An 18,840-nucleotide genomic window follows, 5' to 3' on the forward strand; every position below is an offset into this window, starting at 1 on the left:
TTTGCAAACATACTTCAGTAACCAGGTGTGGTCTGTTCTTATACTGCCTCTGCTTTCTTATTAGGATTTACTCCATTTTTTCATTGTTATGTGGAGATACGCAATTGCTAGTTCTATGTCTGGAAAGACCTAGATTATGTTTTGTTGGCAGAATCAAGATTTGGAAGGCTACTGCACATTTTGAATAGGTTTCAGCTGTTTTGCACTTCCAAATGCTTACCAGGAGATGTCTTAACTTTCCTACATTTCCATTATTTGACCATCCTTGCATTATTTTAACAATGGGTTACGGTCCACCCCTCATTTTTTGTAGATCTACCATTTTGCCGTTCTCCAATGGTTTCAAGTAGCTTTGAAACGCTCTAGAAACTTGAGGTGCCCAAAGGTACTTGGAGCAACTTTGAAATGCTTGGAACAGCTTGGATGTGCTTTACATGCTTGGACATGGTTGATGAGCCTGATGTGTTTATTCGGATCTGACATTAAACATGTATGAAAAGAGGACACCCTTAGTACTTATGAATAGGGGACCTCATAACCTAGTGTAACAATCTCAAGGAGTTGAGAAATGCCATGTATAGTAAAGCCTCCTAGAGTTAGTACACCGTACACTTGCTTTCTTTAAACATTCTCTTCCTACTTTCATAATTGCTTGAGTTAGGTTAACTTGGGTGCTTAAAGTTTGAGGTTCCTAAGTGTCACACAAATTTTGAAGGAAGGTCTTGGTCTATGACAAGTGATATTAGACCCAAAGTTATGAAGGAATTTGTAACTAATGAAGAAAGGAAGCCAACAAGTTTGTATGGCTTCAAAATAGATAAGAAAGCTCTTAACGAGCTACCTCCTAATAGAAAATTTTGTGCCATTGGAAATGGGAAGTGAGAGATATCGTGAGATGTTCTTCAAGGTGTGGAGGCACACCTTGTTAAGGTAGAGGTAGCAATGACTCCTATAGTAGAGGTAGCAATGGCCAATACCAAGGAACAACTTGACATGGTGGACCTGGGCTTAGAGCATGACATTGATTGCTCAAGGAGAATATGTTGAAGTCAACCTAGATTCCAATATAAGGTATGTGAAGAGTTGTCATCCTTCCAAGTTTAGATGTTAAAGATGTTTGCTAGTTTTGAAACTTGCAATTGAGAGGTTTTCTAAGACATGATATTTTCAAGAAATTAATAGCCAGGGGAGTTGTTTTAAGTGCCTTTAATATGTTCTCCTATTTTAACTATAAAAAAAAAAAAGAAAAAAAAAGCCAAGGGAGTTGTTGTCATATGAAAAGGAGCACCCAAGATGGAGGCTCCCAGGTCTTATGTCTTTGATGTCAAAAGGGATGCCAATGAGCTTGACAACTACTTAAGGCATATGGGATGTTGCTTTGAGGCAATGATGCTCATAGATGAGCAAATCAAGTTATGAACTGCTACTCTTATCTATTTGATACTCTTATTTTATGGTGGTGTGGAAGGTATTGAAATGTAGAAAAAGGCATGTGCAGTATAGACACTTGGGATGATTTCGAGAGAGAAATCAAAAAGCAACTCTCCTTTGAGGATGTAGCCTACATACCTCGATGAAGCATGAAGATGCTGAAGCATATCAGGTTTATTTGGGATTATGTAGAGTTCACACATGTCAAAGATCCCAAATATGTCGAAGGAAGAATATCTCTTTAATTTTTTACGTAACCTATAAGGTTAGGCTTGTTGTGGAGGATCTTGTTCTTGCCATTATGGTTGTTGAGTTCTTAGTGGACTAGATGAGAGGTGACTATCCAAACAAAAAATATTTGAAGATGTTAATATTTGTGGAAAACGTCATTGTCGGGAAGCCTATGGATGCCATGATCAACATTGATGCTACTCACAACTTTATCTTAGTGGAAGAAGCTAAATGATTGTGGTTGAAGCATAGCTTTAAAAGGCACGCTTAAAGCGCACCTAGGCTCAAGGCACAACCATTCCCCAATTATAGTGTCTTGCTTGCCAAGGCATGCGCCTTATTGAAGGGCGTGCTTTGTCAACTTTACTCTTCCTTTTTAAACTTTTTTATTCTTAAAATTTCTAATCATATATTGGAATTTATTTAATTTCATTACTTTTTTATTGAATGCTTCTTTTAGATGTTTGGAATCTAATTTTTTTTTTTATTAATTGGATTAAATTTTGAATCATATTTTATAAAATAGATATGCATATGAGGTTGCACTTCACTTCACTTAGGCGAGCACCTTGTGCCTAAGTTGTAGGAGACTTTTGCGCCTTAGGTGCGCCTTACTTATGCCTTTTAAAACTATGGGTTGAAGATCACCAAGGAGCCAAGATGGCTCAAGGTTGTTAACTTGGAGCCAAGACTACTGCATAGCATAGCTCAAAGGGTCAAGTTGTGCATCGAATCATGGGGGTGGTTGGGTTTTGACATTACCATTGTTCCTTTGGATGACTACAAGGTGGTTCTTGCCCTAGGCTTCTTAGGGAAAGCTAAAGTAGTGCCATATCTTTCTACACACAATGCCATCTTAGTAGGGGATGTGCCATGTATGGTTCCTATGGTGACATAAACTAAGATTGATATTGCAATCATCCTTGACACATAATAAGATACCTAGTTAGACTCCAAGGTGAGATAGCCATCCATACTTTGATGAAAGCCCGTACCTAAGATTGGTCAAAGAAATGAGTTGGACTTGGAGATAAGGCCTCAAACTATGACTTCAAGTAACACAAGGTGTTATCAAGCCTTATGAAGAGCTACAACATCAAAAAATTTAGAGGAAGAAACAAGGAGACTCCAAAAAAGCACCTAGAAGGGCAGTCACATGCTACAAGCCCAAGCCAAAAGATACAGTGGTATAATGCATCCCTCAGCAATGGGGAACTATTCCTACAATTGAATACTTGGTCAAGTGGAAATGAACTTAAAAGAACATAGCTAGTTGGAAGTTAGTCAAAGCATTGTGGCACTACCAAGAATAATTCACAGGTTCCATACAAAAGCATTGATAAACTAGGTAGGGGGAGAGTCACTTGTCCTTAGTTTTGTGTAGATCTATAAAGACAAAGAGCCTTTCCAACAAATTTGTAGACAGATAACCAAAGAAAGAAGATAGGGCCTTTATGAAAAATAAGAAGAAGAGTTAAGATCTTGTCCCAATTGAATTGCAAGGGATGACCTATACAAATAGATAAATGAGAACTCAAGGCTAGAGGCTACTGATATTTTAATAACCACTTAAATAGATTACTGAAACAAAAAATGAAGCAAAAGGTTAGCGGTAGTCGAGTTTAGTAATTGGGCTTCATTCGAAGAAACTATGTTGAGGCAAAAATCAAGAAATCTAGTTAAAAGAGAGGGGTAAAAATACTAAATTCTTCCATAAAATGACCTATGCATGGAGAAGAAACGCTTTGTCCAAAGTTAAGAGTGAATAGGAAATGGCCTAGGGTTTTCCAAAATCTCCTATCCAAAGTGGGGGATTGGAGACCTAATATTAGCAAGATGACCTTCAAAGCCTTTGGAAGTGAGGTGCTAGAAAATTAGAGGTTCCTTTTTTGGAGGAGGAAGTTTTACCCGCTTTGTCTAGTTTGTGTGGGGATAAAGCTCCAAGGTTAGATGGTTTCAATGTGGCATTTTGGAAGTTGAGCTAGGACTTGGTAAAATATGAGGTGATGGGTTTCTTAAGTTCTTTGATAATGGCTCCTTCAAGAAAAGAGTAGATACCTCTTTCTTGGTTTTAGTCCCAAATAAAGGTGGAGCTAAGAACTTGAATGATTTTAGGCCTATTAACTTAGTTAGGGGGTTGTATAAGCTCTTGGCCGAAGTCCTAGCTAATAGGCTTAAAAAGGTGACGAGGGAAGTGGTTTTAGTTCACTAGCATGTTTTCATGAGGGTAGGCAAATTTTGACATGGTTCTCATTCAATGAGGTCCTAGATTCAAGGCTAAAGAGCTCCAATAGTGGGGTTATTTGCATGTTGGACAATGAAAAGACGTAAGATAATGAAAATTGGGACTTCTTGTTAGTGGCATTAGATAAAATGGGCTTTAGTCATATGTGGGTAAGATGGATCAACTGCCACATATCTATGATGAAATTCCTTGTTTCAATCAACAAGGTCCCGATCGATTTTTTCCAAAGCTCTAGGATTGAAGTAAGGAGACCCTTTTCCCCCTACATTTCCATTTTGGTAATGGAGGCACTTAGTTGGATTTTGAGGAGGGCTAGAGAGGGTGGCTTCATTTCAGGCTTCAAAGTAGGAAGAAAATGGAAGTGTTCCATTTGTTGTTTGCTAATGATACCCTAATTTTCTGATTAAAAAAAATGATACCCTAATTTTCTATGATGCTAGTAAAAAGCATTTGTAGCATCTGGTTTGAAGCAATATCCAACTTGAAAATAACCATGAAGAAAATTGTATTAACATTAGTAGGGAAAGTTGCATATGTGGAGAGACTAGCTTTAGTGTTGGGTTGTGGGGTTGATAATTTAGCCGCTATATACTTGGGCCTTCCCTTAGGAACTCCTTACAAATCAATGAGGCTATAGGATTTGGTGGAAAAGGAATTTCAGAGAAAGCTTGTCTTGTGTAAGGGACAATACCTTTCAAAGGGAGGGAGATTTACCTTGATTAAGAGCATGTTGTCAAGCTTACCAATTATTTTCATGTCTCTATTTTTCAGTCTTAGAAATGTGAGCTTAAAATTGGAGCAGATGCAAAGGGACTTCCTTGGGGTAAGAGAGGGCTTGAGAGAAAGCCTAATTTGGTTAATTGGTTTATTGTTCGATTGGACAAGAAGAATGAAGGTCTTGGCATTGGAAGTCTTCATGCTCTTAACAAGGCTTTCCTTGGCAAATGAAGTTGGAAATACATCATTGAGAGGAAGTCCCTTTGAAAACATGTCATAGAGGAAACATTTGGGGTAGATGAATGGGTATGGTCTTCGAGGGTAGTGAGGGATGGCTATGGGGTGGGGTTGTGGAAGGTTATTAGAATCAAGTGGGAGGTCTTTGGAAATAGATTTCACTTCATTGGTTAATGGCAAGAAGGTGAAATTCCAGAAAGATAGATTGTGCAAAGAGTGTGCTCTAGAAGAGTCCTTCCCGGTTTTATGTCCTACAACCATTGCTAAAGACTCTTGGGTAGTAGAGGGGTGGGAATAGGTTTTATGTCAAATGATTTTTTCTTTGGTTGGATTTGCCTAGGTGATGCACTCGTCTGTAATAGGAACTCTTTGCCATGGTTCCTTTGAGGAAAATGCAGAAGACGGTTTGGAGGACCTTGCCTTTATGTTTGTTTTGGACTTGAGAAATAGGTCATTCAAAGATGCAGAACAAAAGGATTGAGCAATCAAATCTTCCTTTATGTATCTTTTTGTTTTGGGTTAGAGTGTACATAAATGATTATTCTATGACTTTAATAGACTTTGTAGATTGATTGAGTTCCAAGATTCAAGAGGGGATGTTTTTTGTTTTTCTTTTTGCTTGCCTGGTGGTTCTATTTGTGTTGTGTGTACTTTGGTGTGCCATATTTCAAGCATTTGTAATATACTTTCTTGTTTCACCTTTAAAAAAAAGAGAGAAAAATTGGTCCAAAGTAAATGAATATATTCTGGATTGCATGAATTGGGTTGTTTGTTGAATAAGTTACTTGTATTGATCCAAGCTTAATAAGTGAGTCTGGATTATGTTGTTCAAGTAAAACCCGCTTAATATTCAGGTAGAGGTTGTGTAGTTATTGCCGGGATCCCCTCTGAGTAAACCCACTTAATTCTAGGTGTATAGCCATTGTATGAGTAAAATCTACTCAATTTCCAGATGTTGGCGATGGAAGTATCGAAGTGATTGTTTTAATATTTCCCTTTCATGAGAAGGGTTGGAATGCTGAAGGTCCAGACTAACTTCTCTAATGGACTGCATGACTTAGAATTTGTTTGATAGTGATTATAGAAAGTGTTTTTAATTTATGCAATACTCAAATTTTTTTTAAATTAAAGTAGTTGTTTTCAAATGTAAAGTGTTAAAAATACTTGTTAGAATCACTACCATATAAGCTCTTAAAACCATGCACCCAAATTTCTTCACAGATCTGTGAGTTCATCTTGGAAACCATACAGTTCATACTTTTTGCGAAGGACGTGTGTCCAATTTCAGTTACATGGGAGTATTAACTATTTAATTCAGTGACTAGCTCCAAATGCACGACAGGCTGTACCTTAATGCTAACTATCCTTGGAGGACCGACCATATGTCTACTCTCAACCTGACCTTTTGTGGTCTTTTGACTCGAGGGCTTGCACCTCCTTAAGACCACCCACTCACTTTCTGGAAGGCGGACTCTGTAAGGTCCTGGGTAATTCACTGCCCATGTGAGGTTTAACAGGGTTCATGCAAAGAAGACAAGTAGATGGATGGCAAATGGACACTGAGCAGATAATATACACCTGAAAGTCGACTACAATTACAGACGTTCTCTTTCAAATTCAACAGGATACAAGCTCTACCACTACACCTGAAACTTTCCTAATGTTATATATTTTCACAAATTTAAGGAAACATATCAGCTCCCCCAGTAGGAAACCTTTTCCTCAATTTATGTGCCATATACATGGTGTGACATCAAGTAGGTTCATAGAGATGCCATGAGCCCAGCATCTGTGGCTGTTCGCGCTTTTTCTGTATAAAGGATGAGGGTGGGCTTCAGCTCTGTAGAACTACTAGATCATATGCAGATTAAAACTGAACAGCACTAGCTGGAGGCCCCTGCAAAAATGAAAACTAGATAGTAATCTTGGCAGAATTATATTTATAAAGAAAATCATAACATGGGATGAGCAGAAGAGCAAAACAAAAGCTTGCCCTTAATGTGGTATCCTGAAAAATTTGCTAACTTGCAGTATACATCAGTCATTTTCCATCTACAACTAAAATAATAAAATTGATTTTAAACTCTGAATTCAAAGGATTTGTAGCACGGGGTAGTATTAAGTTTTCTGACAAAAAGCAATCACCCTTGCTCAATCAGTCCTAAACTACCAAATCAGTATAGAATGTGTGAATAAATCAAGTTGATTGAGAGCAGTTTTGAGAGTTCCCAATTGTCAAATCAGGCGAATGACACAACGATGCCAGAAGTTCATGGTGATTGTAAATATCAAATCAGTGAAGCATTAGTGGCTCATCAAAGGGAACTAATTGAGGAAACCTGACGTCCCAATAATGCCAGAAATTAATGGTCATTGTAAATATCATCTCATGCAATGAATGGTAGTGATATTAGGTATTCATCCAAGGAAATTAATTGAAGGAGATATTTCAACAAACGACAATATTTCCCACATTTTCAGGAACACTCGGGGAACACTTGAACAAATGATTAAGCATATTCCATATATTCAATGGTTTTGGATAATTCAGCAAGGTTTTTCTTCCATTTAGGTGGGTGGAGAGCCTAATAATACATTGGGTGCATTTCCCATTTGGAACCCACTTCCTTTTTTTCCTTTTCCATCAGAAACAACACACTTTTTTTGGGGGGGATAAGCAGAAACAATAAACCCACTGCGTCAAGAACTTGATTTGATTTATGCTCCATAGGACATTTCACAAACAGTATTAGTTGATTTAGTCAATTATGATATATTAGTGATATGACAGTGATTCCCCAAAAGGTCTGTTGTGATGCACTTAAGTGTGACCCAGGAAAAGTCTCAGTTATGAATAGAAGCTAATTTTAAACCGCATTTTATCGTTTGACACAAGCACACCGCACATGAACTGGTAGAATGGCACCAAATCCTATGTCTTAACCGAAGAAATGATTTTTAAAACAATCCTTGCAGAGAGTAAAGGCAATGTACCTGATGTTCTGGAAGCGGCTATAGCATCTGTTGCTCTTCCAGAATCTCCAGGATTTGTCGGGCCTTTGTTTTCCTCTCTTGAAACTCTCAATGACCTCAACTTGGCTGATGATCTAATAGATTGTATCAAAGGAGCTTCCTCCTCTTCCTCTTCCCCTTGCCTCTCTTCATCATCTCGAGCATCCTCATCTGATGCACTAATTGAATCTTCTTCACTTGAACTGTGATCATCAAAGAGTTTTTTGCCCTGTATATTACGCCGTTTGCGTGGGCGACCTCGGCGTCTTACAGAAGTACCTTCTTTTTCATCTGCAACCGAAACTACATCAGCACTGATGTTACAACATAGAGTTCAAATTTAGTTTAGACCTTATAATCTTCTGCATGATAAGAAAGAGGCAAAAAAATTTAATCAAACCATTAGGTTAATATTGACTAACAATGAAATTAATTAAGGAGTACTGTTTTCACCGTTTCTAGGCATTTCTAATACAAGCTTTTATTTACCTATCAAAAAATAAATAATTAAGGAATAGCTATGCTAGAATGAGCTGCAGTGAAACAAATTGCAAGTACATGCATCACAAACAACATGGTTAATCACCAAAAGCACACTAGATCCCTAGACAAGTCATCTCTTAAGAAAATACTACTCTATTTCCACCACCATCAAATGCAAAGAACATTGCCATAGATGGCTTTCTTAGTTGATATTCTTTTTGTTATCAACTGGTCATTGTCATCACTGATGTTGATGGATGGTAAACAAACCAAAAAGAGAAGAAAAAGAGGCAAGAGATAAAAATAAGGAAGAGTCCTCCAGGATAAGTACAAGCAATACCAACATAAGTATAACCAGAAAGTCCTGGAAAAAGAAAACAAGATGGTGCCGCTGATGCCGCCATGATCTTGTAGAAACCAGTTCATACTCTGTTTGCTGATGAAAAAAGCATTTAGTACCCTGCCAAAGAATGCTTCATATACAGAAAAGAAGCATTCTTTATCCTGGAAAGTTTTATGCCAAGAATCCCAGGGGAAAGAGCAATCTCCTTTTTGAATATTCCCAGGGTTTGCTGGGAGGAAATCATGAACTTAATGATCCTTTTGTATGCCTTTTCATTATTTTAGTGCTTGCACTTTGAATGTTGCTGGCTAAAGGCCCATTCTTAGCACATTTTAAGAAGTGATGAAAAAGGGGAAATTGTGCTAGTTTTTGTGGTAGGTGGACAACCAAGGTGATGGATGTGATGCTTATTTTGGGGAAAAAAATAGTTAGGAAGCAACTTCTGCCTGCCGGTAAAAATTTTCAGAAGTTGGAGATATTGCAGACAACCAAGGAAATGGATGTGATCATGCTTGCTAAAAAACTTGTTTTTTAGCAGGCTAAAGCCTCTGACAACAAATTTTCTGCAAGGAAATGCTTTCCATGAAACAAATCACATGGAATGATAAGCAAAAGAAAATGAAGGAACAAAACAACATTGAAGAAAGCTCAATGAATCACCTACCATTGACCCAATGGAAATACTGGAAAGAAACATAAGAGTAAATTGGTTAGTGGTACCTTGGAATCCATCATTCTTTGAGTACTTCTCACGTAGGCTGTCAATAAACGTGTAATAAGGGCGCCATCCACTAGGATCTTCGTCTGTATTTACATTCTCCGTTCGTTTTTGAACATCCTTTAGACTACTTGCAAAGCAATTAAATATTAAGGTGTGCCTTCTTAAAACTATAAATTAGAATGCTTCTAGATGATAAAAACTGAAGAAGAGAAACTCTTACATTTCCAGGACATCAGATGTAGGAAGTCTGGATACAAAATGGAGTACAGCAATTTCCAAGAAAGAGAGCTGCTTTGGAGCATCTACAAAAGCATAATCAATACCATCCTTGACAATTCTTAAAATGTCCAATCGATGTTTGTTTCGAGCAGCACCCATGAATGTTGTAGAAAGCCGAGCAGCCAGATCTTTGCAATCTTTAACAGACTTGCTTGCCAAGGACGTGTCATCACTTCTGGAAAGCTCCACCAGATGGCGGTGGTAGGCCTGGTCAAACCCAATATAGAATGAAGTTAATATTCATCATAGATAAAAGGAAACCCTACAATGGTCAAAATATTTCAAGAACAAAACGAAAGTAAGACAATATTTTCCCAGTTCCTGTCCACAAATGGATCTCAAAACATGGAGATGAATGGAATTTGTTCTATCTAGCACAGTTCCAGATGGTTGCTACAAATCATGTTGACCAGATAGTCATGACTCATTCTAACAAATACAAAGGAACTATGAATCCATAGGTTGTGTTGAATGGGAGTTCAAAAAATAAAATAAGGGCAGATTACAATCCCCTCCATAAGGTTTTTCGTAATCACACGGACCTCTGCTCTATTTCCAAGTAGTCATGGCTGCGCACAACCATGGCAGGACGGCCATGGCTGATGTTATTTCTAATTTCTTTTTCTTTTTTTCCTTTTAATTTTGTATTTTGAGATGGAGATGAAGATGTGCACTGGTCAAATCAGGTGGGAATGTTTGAAAAAGAGGAAGAAGATTAGAGCTTTTAGGAAGAAGAGAATTTGACAGTGTGTTTGGCTACAGCTATAATTAATCAGTATGAAAGTTAGAGATTCATAATATAATTGAAATAGAGGAGGGGTCCATGTGACTTGGCAAATTCTCAGGGGAGGAGAGAGTACTAGCCAAATCAAATAAAGAGCAACTTTCAAATAGGCATGCTGTCTTTTGTCTATAAATATTGTTTAGCATTCCAATCAGCATGCAACTGATCATAATTTTAAATCACTAAAGTGCAAGCATGTGTGAAGGAGCAAGCAGAATAAGCATCTTTCCAAGTGCAGTTCTCCAATCTCAAGAATCTTAAGTCTTACCCTTCTCAATGCTTCTAGAAAGATATTGGGGACATCATCATCTTTTTTCTTCAGAACAGCTATCAGATTCTTAACAATCTCTGCTATGCTTGTTCCATGCATCACAAAATGAGAAATGATCTCTGGACCAAGATACTCCTGCATTAACAATGGCCAGGATATGGAATAATTATCATCCAGTAATTGGAAATTAAAGAAAAAGTAGCTAGTCCATGCATTCACGGTCTTGACTATTTTGGCATAGTTACAGGTGAAGTAATCAAATTCATAACAAAGAACTGCGACCCAACAGGTTGCATATGGTCTTCTAAGAGAAAAAAAAAAGATCTCAGCTAGACTGGATGATCACAACTCCAAAGAAAATACGTTTCTTTTGAGCTATAAAGGGTAATGATCACCAAAATTTACTACATAAGAAAATGCATATTCACCTTAGGAACCACATCAGTAGCAACCAACATTGCAGCAGCAATCATGACTGCATCCCTATTTGTCTCCTCGACATACTCTTGATTCACATCATCTTCTTCTGTCTCGTCTGTTAGATATGCATTAAAAGATGAAATTCAAGGTTAAAAAAGATTGACATCTGAGAGAGGAACATGAATGTTAATCATGTTTAAGTGTCAATTAACACAGAATCAGTGGGCCCTGATACAAGCTCCTTGTTGATGTATACTACAGCATGCAAAATAATATATAAAACAGTAAAATCACTGAAAATAGAAATTAAAGCAGGAAGAATAAGATAATAACTTATTCAACTTATATATTAAGATGATCTAAAAGTTCATCCCGCAAGTGAAGATAAATCACTTTATTGCACAGGAATTGGGAATAGAATATCTCACAGCCAGGACTATTCTGGCTATTGCTTTTCATTTTATTGTGATTGCAACTACAAGTCCATATCAGATCCTGCTGATATGTACCGCCTAACGCAAATAAGAATGATCAGTAGCTTACTTCACAATATGGATATATTGTGTTCTGAATAGTAACATGGTTCCATTTCATTTGCCTGAAGATAGAACCAGTACAGTGGCAGATATGCAGGTGCTCGACATACAAGTGCCAATGTGCTCAACTAGAAAGCTCTTAGGTCAAAGTTAACCTAACCAGACAACCACAATTACCATTAAGATGGCTTTCTGGTGAACACAACCACCAATAACACCCAAACATATGGAAACTCTTGACAGTGAGCTTTCAAATATGTGATTACTTTTTATTTATTAGTGAAATGCCAACATAGCCATTCTAAAGGTCATAAATGAAGAAACAGAAAATTATCAGCGTCCCAGTCTTAAAGATGACCAGTGAATAGAATATCACACATTTTAAATAAAGAAATGTAAAAAGAAAGAGTCAAGTCACCTGAAATATTGAGTTGTTGCTCACAAAGTTTCCAGAACTTTTGAAGAACAGATGAATCTGGACAATACCCTAAACTTTCCAGTTTGGTTGATGAAAATTTTGTCTTTTTGAAAAGACACCAAACTTGTGCAAGTATGATACACACCTAGGGCATAGCACAAAACAGAAGAAATTTCAATCACATGCTTTATTAAGACAAGTAAGATGAAGTTGTAGTTCATAAATCAGTGCAAAATGCTTACTCTGCAAGCTGGCTGATTTGCACGTTTACCCTCCTCTTGAACTTCAGTGTGGGCGTAAAGAAAGTGCTCAAGTTGCTCAAACAAGGTAGTGCGCTTTGATAAAAGAGATGATAAAGATTCTTCAGAGACAGTGTCACTATTTATGATAGCATGCAGGCACCAGGCTACGTGCAAAGACATGTTGTGAAGCAGAAAGCTGACAACCTGAGTAAATGTGACAGCTACCATAAGCAAAATGCAAGGAGAAACAGAGTAAAAATCAAGAATGTGATTCTTATCATAGCTTTCATTTTCCCACCTCATCATCCATGCTTTTGGAACTTTTAAGAATCATGACCATATCTTCATATAAACTTTCAATGGGTACAGATCTCGACAATTGAAGTTCATATAACCTTTTCAAATTTACAAGAAGGGAGTATTCGTCATCACCATCCTGCAGTCTTAAACATGTTATTTCACATCCTTTATCTTTAGCTAACAAACAAGAAAAAGAGAGGTGCATAAGATATACCGCAACTTCTTTTATTGCAGTTTTAAGCTTAGCAATAAGCTCATCCTCAAGTTCCTTCAGCTTATTTTGGGCAAAATCTTTCAGTTCTCCTTGACATTCGCTGGAACAAAAGTTAATAGCCTTCACACAAGATCTCAAAGCATCCTTCTCACCATGTTTAAAAAATGCCTCCCTCATGAGCTGAAGAAGGGTCTTGAAATTCTGAAAGAGCAATTGTATATGAATTTATTTTGTAACTAGGTTATGAACCGTGATGAAAAACTTTACACAGATGAAATTTGGTAACCCACCTGCTCCTGTCTCTTCAGGGAGTAAAGCTCAAGGTTCATGTGCAAAATAATTTCAATCAATGATGGTACTTTTGCTTTATCAGCCATGAATTTGCGAAGAAGTTGTGAATAATTCTTCATCATGGCGACAGTTATGTCACGTCTGTTGTGTTCAAATATTTCCTGAATTTGAACAGAAACAGAATTCAAAAACTGAATTTTCTTCAGATATGGCAGTTGAACAAATATCATATTATCATCAAGATGATTGACAGGTAAAAAAAGAGCAGTCAAAATCTAAAGAAAGAATTTTTCATGCAGAAAAACACAAACAAGAATATGTACTAGCTAACCAGCACAAGCAGAATAATCATGAGATCTTGTGCATAAAATAGTGAACATCACTGGGAAAAGCTGCAATCTCCATTAATCATTTTTCCAAAAGCAGGTGAATCCAATACTAACACCTAAACACATACAATATAAATTGGACATTTCATTCACTTCAAAAATACTCTAGGCTTTGCCTATGCACCATAAGAAGTCATCAGAACTTTAGAGAACAAAATTAGAAAAAATGAGTTACATTAAATTAAAGATCTTCTGTGGTGAACGTGGAAAAAAGAAAGAATAAACAGAGGAATTCCTCACTTTTTGAGCTTTATTGTAATATTGTTTCCGATTATCAGTAGCAGGAACAATCCTCTCTCCTACAGCCTTTTTAACAGATGCACAAAGAAGTCGAATTAGGTTAGTTGCATCCTCATCAGTAAGTTCAATCAATGGATTCTCGTCCAAAAGCATGGAGATAATACACTTCCAATCCTGCAAGGAAATTATGACACCATATGAGCATGCACCTTACCAAATGTACCCTGTTTCTGATATCTATCTACCTCTCCAGTAAACAGACTCATTTATATATTTATTTGTTTTTTTTATTTATCCCATACAGTAAAGAGGTCTGCCATAATGGCACTCATCTCTTCCCCCTCTCTCCACCACTTACAAGTTTCAGTTATGATGAGTCTTCAACTCCCTCTACCTTTTAAGTACTCAACCTGTTCCACTTATATCTACCTCACTGCAGAAGACCAACTCATAAAGGTGTTCTTGGAAAAACATTTTGAGTCAACATGAATGAAAATAGGAGCCACAAATATAATACTATATTTAACTATATTTGCAATCCAATTTCTCTTTAAATTAGAAAACCACATTGTCCAGAAACTTCTAAGAGTTAAGATTCAACAGGTTTGCAACAAGGGCAGGTTGAGTAGGGTCGATGAAGGCTAGCCCAAGCACAATGTTAGAATGGAATGCCAAAAAAAAAAGTTCAGAAATTATGATGCAAAGGCTTAAAATTAAACAAACAAGAATTAAGATCCCCAATCTTAATTCAGTAGTATTATGTATTCCTTAAACTATAAGCATTGGCATATCCAATGTGATATAAGTATGCTCTTATAACTCATATGCATATTATTAGGACAGGCCTCAGTCCAGGCCATGCTTCCCAATACCTCAAATCAAGCCTGCTAAACCTTAGGTCAGGCTAGAAAAGTTCTAACCTGTGCCCAGTCCCAAGTTTAAAAAACATCAACCCAAGCTCGCCCAAAGCTTATGGTAGAGCTTTGCAGGTTCAACTTGCCCAAGTTGCAGCTCTAATATTCAAGAAACAGTAACATACTTTCATAGCATTCATGTACTCCCAAACATCATCAATGACATAGATACTAAGAATTGGATCTGCTGAAAATTCTCTCAGAATTTGCAACATTCGACCAAGATGAACCTCAGAAGAATCTCCATCATCACCTGAAAAGCAATCCCATGAGCATGAGTATGTTAGTTCTCAAAATCACAACAGGTTAAATAGAGTTCAAAGAAGGGCAAAACCTTTTGCGTGAGATTGGGAGCTATTAAATTTTTGAGCAATCAAGTGATCATACACTAGTGCTCCTATGGCATGTCTTATTTCTGTTGAATCGTCAATAAGCAAATCATACAAGGGACCTAAGTCATCATCAGCTAAAAGTTGATGTCTGCAAGGTACCATGAAAAAATTATTAAGATAATGAAAGAAAAAGCTACGCAAAAAGTTAACAACCAGCAGTTACCTTAGTAGTTGTTTTACAAGCCCTATGGCACAAACAGCCACAGAAACATCAATATCATCAGCAAGCTCAATCATGCGGTTAGAAAATCTTTCAGTAAAAAGGCCAAGAGAAGGCACATTATCATCCACGTCATAAAGATTTTGCAATGCAAGGATAGAAGCTTTTCTGACACCAGCACTCTTTAGATGCAATTAGAAGAAAAGGCACAAGTCAGGTTTGTGCATATGAGCAGTAAGAAAAAAAGGAATTTTATAACGCATTGAGAAGTAATTACTTTGTCATTCAATGTCCATCCAAGGTACTTTAAATATAAATCCTGCAAGAACAGTGATGGATATGATATAATCCATACACCCAGAGACTGTATGCATGACATTCTAATATCCTGATCAATATCACGATATCGATGCACAAATAACCTTCAAAAGAAACACATGGATAAGTTAGAGAGCTCTTGATGAAGACCAAGATGCTGCTGAAAGGATAGAAGTTTTTTATTAAGTTAAATAATCGTACCCGGTAAAAATTTTGCGCATCATCTCCTCTATTACTGTTATCTTTTCATGTGTTGTTGATAACCTTTTATTCAGTGACTCCACACGAGGTCCTTCCGTTCGTTTCTTCTTTTCAGCATTTAATTGTCTCTGAGTAGTTTCTCGTTGTGCACCAAGCATTTTAGCAACAGTGATGAAGGATGTCACAAGCTGGAGACCCATCAGAGAAGCAACTTGCCGATAAACTCTTGGAGGAGTGCTGAAATTCATGTGCGCCAGACAAATTCAACCAAAAGAAGCTACTTCAAAATTGTAAGAATTATGAACTGTCAAATGCATAACAATTAAGTACTAACCAGGACAGCGCAATTATGTAATCCACACACTTATCAAACAGAACCTGATCAAACAATGGCCCATTTTGACACTCAATGACCAAATTGTCCCAGAATGATACAAGGTTATCTTTGAAGTTCTTGAACTCCTTCTTTTTTGAACTTTGATAATCTTCAGCTTCCCCCTAAATTCCGTAAAAGTTAAGCTAAAACTGATACACAAACTTTTAATGACTTAATCTTTTAATGCATTGACTTAAGTCATCCGGTATGAACATAATTTTTTTTTTGATAGATAAAGAAGAAAATATATTACAAAGAGGTGCCAAAAGAGCGTGCGAACACATGATTAAAGAATTTAACACAAGATAAAAGTGTATGAAAAGAGAACAACGAAACAAATTTATTCAGCATTGGAGGATACTCTCCTAGCCAGGTTGACAAGAGCAACCACTACATCATCAACATCAGTCTCATCCAGGAGCTCTTCTCTGAGATGATATTTAGCTCCACATGCCTGTATAATTGCAAGTTTCATCAGTTGCAATTCAGACCATAGAAGTGAAGTGTCAATTGCTAGCTACAGTTTTTAATAAAGAAAATAACTCAATATCCCAGTGAGATGGATATTAATGGACAATTAAACTGTAATATTTATTTGATAACCAGATTTCATTCTTCCATTATTTTGTGGGATATAGTTACTTGTATAGTTTTTCTTTTCTTTATGAAGAAGAAAACCATTTTTTGTCAATTTTTAAAGAAAAAAATGTCAGATTACCTCAAACAGCATCATTAAGAGTTCAACCATTGCAGGTTTTGGATCCTTTTCATATTGCTCAACCCAAAGCTTTACCACTTGAGGAATGAGTTTTCCATTTCCTTTGATAACCTCTGCAGAAATATGTACATAAATTTAATACCACTTTCCAAAATAAGGAAACCACCACCTCAAAGGGGATAGCACAATGTGATGGTGATAAACGAAGCATAGTAAAACCCCAAATATCTAGTTCAAAAGGAACTTAGAGCCATTAAATGTATACACAATGTCTATTACAATATCTTTTGAACATAAACTACTGCAATATGATCAATACATCTGATATATGCCCAGATGATAAGCCTAACATGCAACAATATCATGAACATAAACTTCTCAGCTGTAACTTCTGTTGTTTTCTTCAATTTAGCTACTATACAATTCTAGATTCAGAAATCAGAGACATAAATGTAGTCTTATTTAGCAATCTAAGTTGATTCCTGTATGCAATTGGAGATACACGCAAGTTGCTAACTACAATAACAACTTGGTAATCAAAATCTGTGTCTGCAAACCTGTTGTTATCAGTTTGTTCCCATGAAAGTTCAATGCAAACAATCTAATACAATTTTCATAATCTTCCATCTAATTATGTCCACAATTTTAGTTCCTTCATTTCACAAGCGCACAAATGCATCTGTGCATAATTCCACTCAGGCCTACAGAGCCTTAAACTCCCAACTGCTCTGGGCAGCTACATGAATCCATTTAGACAATTCAGTTCAATCTAGATTCATAAACACCCAATAAAGGAAGGGAAAAAAAACCTCCAAACCAGGGAATTAGAAATTAACTTACCAATCAAGCTCTGGTCGAATTTCTTAGCCGCGGTAGAGGACCCTTCTGTTCGATTTCTCTTAGCCCTTGCGCGAGGTTCGACGAATTCATCGACGGATCCCTCTCGGTCCGCCTCACTAGGGCTCTGATCGCTGGGTTCGCTGGTCCTGTCTTGGCTCTGGTTCTCTCCGAATTTGGTCTTAGCAGGAACCCTAGCTCTCTTCTGTTTACTCAAAACAAATTAAAATCAACTCGAATTACATAGAGAAGACAAAGAATAAGGAGAAGACGAAGGAGAAGAAAGTAACCGAGCGGCGAGTGGTGATTTCGGAAGGTTGGGCTGCATCCTCCATGGCGAATGCTTCTGCAACCACCAAGCTTCCCCTAGAATTTTAGAGAGAGAGAGAGAGAGAGTCTCCGTGCTCCCACAACTGGAAGATGTGCCCTAGAAAAAATTCGGAAAAATGAAGAAATCTCCCGCCAATTAACATATGGGATTCACGGTTTACATCCGTCTAAGCTTCCTGATAAAGCAGTTTGATGGTGCGTAAGCCTACGCCGGCAGTGCACCGGATCATTTCTCTTCACGGCTTACCGCTTACGCTTACGAGTTAAATAAAATTTAACGCGCAGCAAAGATAACTTATCTTATGGTTAAATAATTGTCAATCTTTTTTGCGTAACGAAAGTAATTTACAACTTTTTTTCTTTTAGATTCATTCATCCTTGTGGCGATGAAGTCAAGTCTGCAAAAAACATTGTGTAGAACATTGCGCATGTGTGACGATTATTGCCTGCAATTCATATTAAATTTTAATTAAAAAATATTTATTCCCTTACTTTGTTTAAATAAATATTTCAAAGAAAATGTACAAATCATCTAAAACCTTTCTAGCATGATTAACAATACTCTCTTATACATTTAGGGACCGTTTAGAAATCATTTTTTATAACAATTTTTCTATTTTCTATAACAAAAATATACCAAAAACACATTTAATAACAAAATATTATTTTCTATTTTTATTTTTTTATAACATAAAACATTATGTTTTTAAATAATATTTTTTAGTTGTTTTCACTTGTTTTAGGTTGTTTTAAGAAATAATTATATAAATATATAGAATGGATATAAAAA

General features: G+C 36.8%; 1 protein-coding gene across 3 annotated transcripts; it reads right to left on the bottom strand.

Annotated features, from left to right (window-relative positions):
- Nucleotides 1-6,403: 6,403 nt before the first annotated feature.
- Nucleotides 6,404-18,430, bottom strand: LOC100242474 (sister-chromatid cohesion protein 3). 3 transcript variants are annotated; one of them, XM_059737852.1, is made up of 22 exons: nt 18,011-18,408; nt 17,724-17,925; nt 16,884-16,996; nt 16,527-16,619; nt 16,124-16,287; nt 15,790-16,026; nt 15,548-15,692; nt 15,274-15,452; nt 15,053-15,198; nt 14,844-14,971; nt 13,805-13,978; nt 13,175-13,336; nt 12,885-13,085; nt 12,669-12,806; nt 12,371-12,574; nt 12,129-12,273; nt 11,183-11,289; nt 10,752-10,889; nt 9,641-9,906; nt 9,420-9,544; nt 7,856-8,164; nt 6,404-6,758 (listed from the first exon to the last, which is right to left on the bottom strand). In XM_059737852.1, exons 1-22 carry the CDS (start codon nt 18,053-18,055, stop codon nt 6,745-6,747), a joined length of 3,435 nt encoding a protein of 1,144 aa, XP_059593835.1. In that variant the 5' UTR covers nt 18,056-18,408; the 3' UTR covers nt 6,404-6,744. The 3 variants fall into 3 exon arrangements, with proteins under 3 accessions (XP_059593835.1, XP_010652081.1, XP_019076795.1); XM_010653779.3 differs by having other exon boundaries at nt 7,856-8,176; XM_019221250.2 differs by having other exon boundaries at nt 6,695-8,164; nt 18,011-18,430.
- Between the last annotated feature and the right edge of the window lie 410 nt (nt 18,431-18,840).

The sequence above is a fragment of the Vitis vinifera genome, chromosome 7 (genome assembly GCF_030704535.1).
Source record: "Vitis vinifera cultivar Pinot Noir 40024 chromosome 7, ASM3070453v1".
Lineage (NCBI taxonomy): Eukaryota > Viridiplantae > Streptophyta > Magnoliopsida > Vitales > Vitaceae > Vitis > Vitis vinifera.